The following is an 8,120-nucleotide window of genomic DNA, read 5'->3' as shown; positions in this document are numbered from 1 at the left end:
GTCTTGCATATAAACCTCTTACATTGTAGGAGTATGTGAGTCGCCAACAAGTCCCTTTCCTATTACTGTGTTCTAGAGAGTCGTGCCAGTTTTAATTTTATGTAAATATATCATGTCCACCAATACTTGGACGGCTGTTTCTTCTGTTTGTTTGTGACAAATCTTGCTGCTCTTAACTTTGTACCATTTCCTATTTTACTGGATGTCCCTATGATTATTTCAAGGGTCCCATACTGAGCAAAACGAACTCTAGAGATTGGTTTAACACAGGGTCGTGATAGGCCTGGTCTTTAACATAGGTGGTTAAAGCGAACTTGAGGTTTCTACAGAGACAAGCCCAGGATGGAAATAGGCTTTTTTCCACAGATGGTAGGATATATGGGATTTCCCATTATCATGTTTGAATGATATTGTAATGACTAGGTATTTTGGCTTTGTGTCCTAACATGTTTTTTAATTCTTTTTAGATGCAGCAGAAGAATGCACGAGATCTGATAAAATATCATCAGCTTCAGACACTGAAACTGTGAACATCAGAGGCCATCCCTATATTAAGTGTGTGGAGGAGAGTGTGGCGTTACCGGGCCAACATACCCCATAGATGAGTAGCTACAAAAACAAACGACCCAAAAGAAAAATTAAAGCGAAGTATTACAAAATAATCTCATCACAAAAAAAAAAATGTCACCGAGAAATTCAAAACCCCTCACGGTAACGACCACACACCTGTGAGCCTTCTTTGTGCGTACAGTCATTGACTGGAACCATTTAGAGGATAAGGTAGTATGTGCCCCAGGAGGTTGTTAAAAAGCATGCACTGTAAGATCCTCAGTCATAGATAGTATCGTACCTACTTTCACTTTGTTTCCCGCGAGTTTATCCAATATTACATTTCGTAATATAATAAAACGAAACGATTTCCATGTGAGTTACACCTCTTAATTGGAAGAGTACAGAGAATTATACGAGTTTTTGTTAATATGAATCAGTTAAAATGAAATATATAAGCTTGTATACAAGGCTAAATAGGCTTTACTTATTATTTATATTAATATAAATTACCTTATTGTTAACGCAAGGAATTTTATATGAAACCACAAGTATAACTTCCTGTACCACTTCCGGTTGAAAAAAATGACTGGCACGTTAGACAATGCGAATCCGACTGTTTATGAGGCCAACTAAGGAAAGACATGTCACCCCAGACGAAGGAAGATGACGATATAGTGGACAAGTTTGATGACAGAGAAGTATTCGGTAAATATGATGTGTTGTAAATTTTAGAATGATCGAATAATGTAAGTGCATTAGGAAACCACTGACACAACATCAGGGCCGTTTTCGATTATACCACAGGGAGTTTGACGTTCTGTAACCACTTGACACAACATCAGGTCCTTTTTCGATTATACCACAGGAGTTTGACGTTCTGTCAATAATAAAGACCTACTAGTATAAATTTGAAGTGTGTATAAATTTTAGAATATATCGTAAAAATGTAAGTGCATTTGGAAACCACTGACACAAACATCAGGTGTCCTTTATACGATTATACCACAAGGATTTTTGACTTTCTTGTCAATAATATAGACCTATATAAGTATCAATGCTTTAGAATAAATATACAGAAATATGCCCCTATCTACAATATAAAAAACAAAATTTTGGCCACAAATGAATTTCATTCCAGGTTTGGGGTTCCCTATTATATAGCATGAATATTGTATATAGTTGTATTTGCTCAAATACGCATTAAGAATATAAAGACCAATATTAGTCCAGGGGTTATCAAATCTACCGTATATCGACAAACCGCAGCAAGATAAATATAAAAGTACCATTTTTATTCAAACACAAATATATAATATTTTGTCCTTAAAGTGGTCAACAACCTCTGTTTACATAAAATAACGTTATGTTTTCAACAGTTACCGCACCAAAAATTTCGGGTAAGTTGAATCGCCAAAATAATTTGTAATAACCCAAAATCTGAGCTACGAATCACATGATCAGACATGTGATTTCCGGTACTTTGTTGACATTCTGCTGATCAGTGCACATGGACAGTCAAACGTTGATGGCAGGGTTTTAAAATTTCATTGAAAATGGACTTAAGAAAATACCTTCATTTTGGGGTATATTGCTACATCGTTTTTTATAAAATCACTTGGTTATAGCACACAATCTTTTTTAAGCAAGACAAATCTTCCTTGATCAAATCTGCTTTGGCAGACGACACTCTTTATGAAATCACGCGATAGTTCATGAGATATAAGCAAAATTGTAAACATGACGAAAACAGGTCCCTGACGAATTTAGGGCACTTGACCATATTTATACTATATATATGTTATTGACAGAACATCAAACTCCTGTGATTATACAGTTTGACTGGTTGTTCCTAGTTGTTCGTTTATTAATTAAAGACAGACAAGGTGATATTACATTGCTTTCAGACAAGCCTTGACAAAGCCCTCACAAGCCTGTATCAAAAACTGTAGGTCAGTCAGAATTTATACTTGAAAAATGACTTTTACAATTTTACTTTAACAGTTTGGGGACATTGCCAGGATAGTCCTGCATTTGAGTAACAATCCTATATTTGAGGGATAATTTTGTTAAACAAATGCAGTATGCTGTGAAATGAAAAATGATGAAGTTGTTTTGAAAAAAGGGTGTGATGATTTTTACATGACATCATCACTAATACAACTTTCCACATTATTACTCAAATGGAAACAAATTTCATTATCTAAATGTTTGTAAAAGTCACAAACAAAATCACCTCTATTGCTTACTATGGGGCTAAAAATAGAATGCAGATAAAAGTCAATCAACCATGACATTTGCACTAAATTTCCCTGATGGTTATACACTCTAGTCTATGAAGAGCACATAAATTGTTAGCTGCAATATTGTAGCTCAAAAAACTTTTATTCCAATAATGGTGTCAACTTTAGAGCTACAATTGGTGCCTACATGTATTGCTGCTAATGGAGCAAAGAAATGCTTGTGCAAACCATTATTAAAATGTCTGTATGTATTTTATCTTACTTGTTTGATATCACTTACCCACGAGGCAATAAAACTGAACCATATCAAATATCAAATTCACAGCGAGAAATATTTTTCTCACATATATATGATGGTCCTTTCGAAGGAAAACTATACGGAAAGTCTACAAATTATGAATTTGACGTCTTATGATCCACTACCACACATAGGTACCAATTCGTACCCGGCCGAAAGGTATAGTAGGCCAGGTACGTATATTCATTCTAATAAATTGTCACTTTCTAACAAAGGGAGATAATAGAATTCAATAGTTCATACACAAAAATACAAAGTCTTCAATCAGTTATATGGCTATCTGAAAATTATGATGCCCTTATTTGATACAATTTTTAAAACAACTTTTTCCATTTTCATTTCACAGAATCCTGCATTTGTGTAACAAAATAGGGGTACCTGCAAGTACAATTCTAACACCCTACTTGTAGGACCATATATTACACAAGCAATTATCTTTTTACAATTAGCTTTCTTGAGAGCGCCAGACAGGATACTCTTACACTCTGAACACAAATAAAAATGGGGTTTTATTTTACAGCTAGATATATCTAAAAATTAATTATGTATGTGATTGAGATCAGGTTATCTCAGTCTCGACTAAGATTTTGTCCCATCCCAAATTATAATACCTCAGTTTGGATTATGTTACAAAATCTTGCCCTCGACTGAGATAATCCTGGCATCTTGATCACATACAGGTTATAGATTTTATTTATGTGGATAATTAGTTTTCATTTAATTGTGTGTGTAAACCAGTCAATCAGTATTTTACTATCTTAAGATATAGATAAATAAATGAAAGTGGGCTGTTTGAGCTGTGCTGTCTATTATCCTTTAATCAGTGTACATATGTGGTCATTTTGAGTTGTTGTAATGTTTTGTTTTCCTTCTAGACATGATTCGAAACATCAATGATCCAGAGCACCCCCTGACTTTAGAAGAGCTAAATGTTGTGGAAAACTCCAAAGTAAAGGTGAGAGATAAAGTTTTTTTTTAGCTTACATGAAGGATGTTGTCTACTATCGTACTGTCAAACTTTGTTTACATGATGTCAACGGGACCAGGGTGAAATTTGAAAAAAAAAAAACTATTATAGTGAGTGCTTCTTGAAAGATCTGGTGAGACATTCAAATTGTTTCTAAAACTGGATCAAATAATGTTTCTCAGTAATATAAGTAATAAGTATGGATTGACAAAGTTCAGCTGTAATTAACAATAAAACAGTTGTTAGATATTTTTATTGTCGATGCACATTCAGTCTGTTCGATAGAAGAGTGTGTGCATGCTGTTCAATGCCTTTTAAGACTTTGACGCCAGTGTTAAAATACTGCTATTGTAACAACTGACTTAATCTACATTGATATAGGATTATATGTGTTGTTTTGAGTATGTGCAATCAATTTGATAGAGAAAACAAGGAAATTTGAGAATTCCAAGAGACATTTTGGGCCGAAATAGTATAATACAGTACTATTGGTAAGGTTTTATTGCAAGTTTGTGTCGGATTTTGATGGTTTATAATTGCTACCATATTTCTAGGAAAGCATTGCAGGCATCTTTCTCACAGAATACCTAAGGGATAGTTCTCATTATTGCACATATGAGTTCTTTTTGGTCCTTATTGGTGGAAAAGCAGAAATTGAAAAAAATTATTAGTATTTAGTATGTTATCAAAGGTTTAATGAAAAAGTAAAGAAGAGAAAAGCAGAGAAAGGATCCAGCTTTCATCAGTGGTGGCTGTCAGGATCTTGTTATTCACTTAGTGACATGTTTTTGACATAAAAGATGTTTCATTATTTTTATGTATGTTAGTTTTCTAGGCTACAGTCATACTTTTACCAAACCAGCCCATATGAACAATGCTATAACAATTACTATGATTTTGAGTATTTTTTTTAATAAAGTAGCATTATAATCAAGAGATCTTTATATTAATGTAGATAGAAGATCTGATCAATCTATTCCAGAGAGTAGACTATAGGACTATATTGTTTTGTAGGTTGACGATGAAAACAATCTCGTCCAGATAGAGTTTACTCCCACAATTCCACACTGCAGTATGGCAACACTGATTGGTCTGTCTATCAGGGTGAAACTCCTTCGTGCTTTACCATCACGATTCAAGGTACAGAAGTTTATTGGAATAAGAAATTCTGTCTTTGTTAATTTTACAGACAAATGATTCCTACATATTTACTTATTCAGATTCACAGGAAAAAATCAATTCCTTACTTTCTTATTAAGTTTCATAAGTATGTTAAAACCCCTCCCCCTCTTATTAATTAGTTAATAGACAAAAGCCCTTGACCTTTTGGTTTCGAATTTGCATCTCATATGGAGCAGTCCAGGTACTAACTATTATATAGGTCAGTGTTTTTTCTCTGGGTACTCCTACTTTCCTCCATTTAAACCTGGCACATTTTAAAAGATCCTGTCTGTTAAAAGAACATAAAACAGTAAATAAATGAACACAATTATATGATATATGATATTGCAATAAATTGTTTATAACTCAATCCTATCTTTCACTGATGAAGTGACACGATATACAAATAAAGCACATTGACTTATATTGATGTGAATGATTAATGATGTATGGTAAATTATATAAGTTATAAAACTAAGAATCTTTCTGTTTAAGGTTGATGTGACGATTACACCTGGCAGTCATGCATCAGAGGAAGCAGGTAGGATTGTTACAGTAAGACACAGATGTAAAGAAAGTCTGGGGACAATCAGAATAACTTCAATATATGCATAGTTTGTTTTACATATAGTACAGACATCTTATAGGAATATTGATGGGGAACCAAAGTTACTGAACCATGAATTTGTTGTAAGCGGGGCGTTTGTTATAAACATGTTTTATTGTTATGTAGATAAATCCAAGCTCAAAATCCTGTGCCCGTTTTGTTCTTCTTATGAGTAATGTTTGAATTTTTTTTTAACTTAAGAGATTTCCAAAATGTTGATGGAACATAATGGAAATTGTTGTTTAGACCATTCATTTGTTGTTGGTTATGTCCCTTTAATAGTATAAGGCTGTCCCTACACACCTACCCACTCTCTGTTTATAATATACCTGGGATGAGTGAAGTTTTACAGTTTTGTTCTCGTGACTATGATAATTCTGATTCTAGTTTCTAACAAAGGAAAGATTTTATGGGTACCTATATTTGTAATGATTTATATGACTTATTTTAATTTTCTGTTTCAGTTAATAAACAGCTAGCAGATAAAGAGAGAGTGACAGCTGCCTTAGAAAACAGTCATCTTTTGGAGGTGGTCAATCAGTGTTTGGCCACAAAAAAGATATGACCACAACTGGACATTGTCGTTAATCTCGGACGTATCTGTAGTCGTCAATTATGTGCGACCTATCATATTTGTGGTGCTCAGATTCAATTTGGTCATATTGGAAGATTCTTCAAACAAAGCATTATTATGAACTTATTTGTGAAGATTGCCATATTGACATGTAGCTCCAAGAGTAGAATCATATACCCAATAGATTATTGCTATTGGTTCAGATGTTACCTGTAGCCCTGGCCTCCTCCTCTAAATTATAATTTAGAGACAATAAGGGATAGTTACTATAGTTACTAGTCATAGGTCTGGTTGTGTAGCTCTCTAATTGGTCCAGTTACATAACCCAGCATACTGGATTATCATTCCACATCTGTCCAACAACAATTCACTTATTGTAACTACTGTTTTAGATAATGTAACTGATCACAATGTGGGGAGGCCCAGGGTTTAAAATGGTACAAATGGTAGAACTCACATCAGGGAATTGATAAATGCTCTCTCCTGGATGATTTTATTTCCATTGGGACCATCACTTTCTCCCTTCTCCTCCACTGCAGCCTTACCTGTCCATAGTAAACATGCAGAAGTAGCAAACTGGATGTAAAACAAAAACTAAAGTACTTAGTGTGTAACAAATTGTGAATTATTACCTGTGTAGGATCATTTTAGAAGGCTGACAGGCCACCATCATGGATTTGATAGTTAAACTTTGTTACTGATATTTCCTAGAAAAACACTGAAGGAACAAACCAAAACAGATGTTGGACAGTAGCCATATTGAATTTGACAATACAAATGTGTTGCAGACTTTATGTGAAGGTTCCCTGTGTGAATTCAGTATCAATATTCATGTTGGAGGGTAAAACAGAAAAAAATAAATCCAAACTTTAATCATAATCACTCTTTGGTGGGTGCCAAGATCCCTCTGGGATCTCCTGTTAACTACGCTGTGTGACATTTTTGTTCCATTACATGTTTATTATTCAACATTTTCACTAATGCTTGTGTTTCCTTCTTCTTCTTCTTCTTTATTTCTCCATAAATGAAGAGTTTAATATACAAAACTTTAAAACAAAAAATTACAAAAAGAAATTATTATAAGAAAATTGAGAGGAAAACATATATAATAGAGGGATAAAAGATTCAATACATCAACAAGAAAAAATGATTAAATAAAATCTGACATCTTCAAAGACATAATGATATAAATGTAAAAATGTACACATATTTACTGAAACGCGAATTCAGCAGCTTTCACAGAAAAGCAACAACAAACGTAAGCAAATCTTATAGAATACCCATCATCCGGTAATAGTTCCTGTATATAATTAGGGATGTACAATGTACCCTAATAGGACACAAATTCATCACGTAGATCAAATAGATCATAATTTTTACAATCAAGTATGCAATGGGCTAAAGCATCATGAGATATCACATTATCTTTCTCACAAAACAGCTTACAACGTGGGCTTAACAACCACAGACCTGCTACGTATACTCTACTGCAAATATTAGCATGAAAAGAAGATAAGCGTTTCCAAAGAAACTAAGAGACGACGGACGAAGTGATCCATGCAAACATTTAAATCGACTAAAATTATCACAATTGCTAAGGCGCACATGCCATTCAAATTGTTCTTTCCAATAAATAGCATTTTTAACAAACAATTTCCAAGACTATTTGGAAGGGAAAAATCCGTCTTCGAGAAATATGTTCGAGATTTCTTCTAGGTCGT

General features: G+C 33.8%; 1 protein-coding gene across 1 annotated transcript; it reads left to right on the top strand.

Moving 5' to 3' along the window:
- The first annotated feature begins 1,134 nt into the window (after nt 1–1,134).
- On the top strand, nt 1,135–7,380 carry LOC138305927 (cytosolic iron-sulfur assembly component 2B-like). The gene is given in 7 exon segments (XM_069246222.1): nt 1,135–1,179; nt 1,181–1,210; nt 1,212–1,257; nt 3,966–4,045; nt 5,072–5,197; nt 5,714–5,759; nt 6,290–7,380. Coding segments are annotated over 7 exon segments (474 nt in total). The 3' UTR covers nt 6,391–7,380.
- Nucleotides 7,381–8,120: the final 740 nt, after the last annotated feature.

The sequence above is a fragment of the Argopecten irradians genome, chromosome 13 (assembly GCF_041381155.1).
Source record: "Argopecten irradians isolate NY chromosome 13, Ai_NY, whole genome shotgun sequence".
Classification (NCBI taxonomy): domain Eukaryota; kingdom Metazoa; phylum Mollusca; class Bivalvia; order Pectinida; family Pectinidae; genus Argopecten; species Argopecten irradians.
Note: the sequence above shows the minus strand (reverse complement) of the source record. Positions and strands in the feature narration are given on the sequence as shown.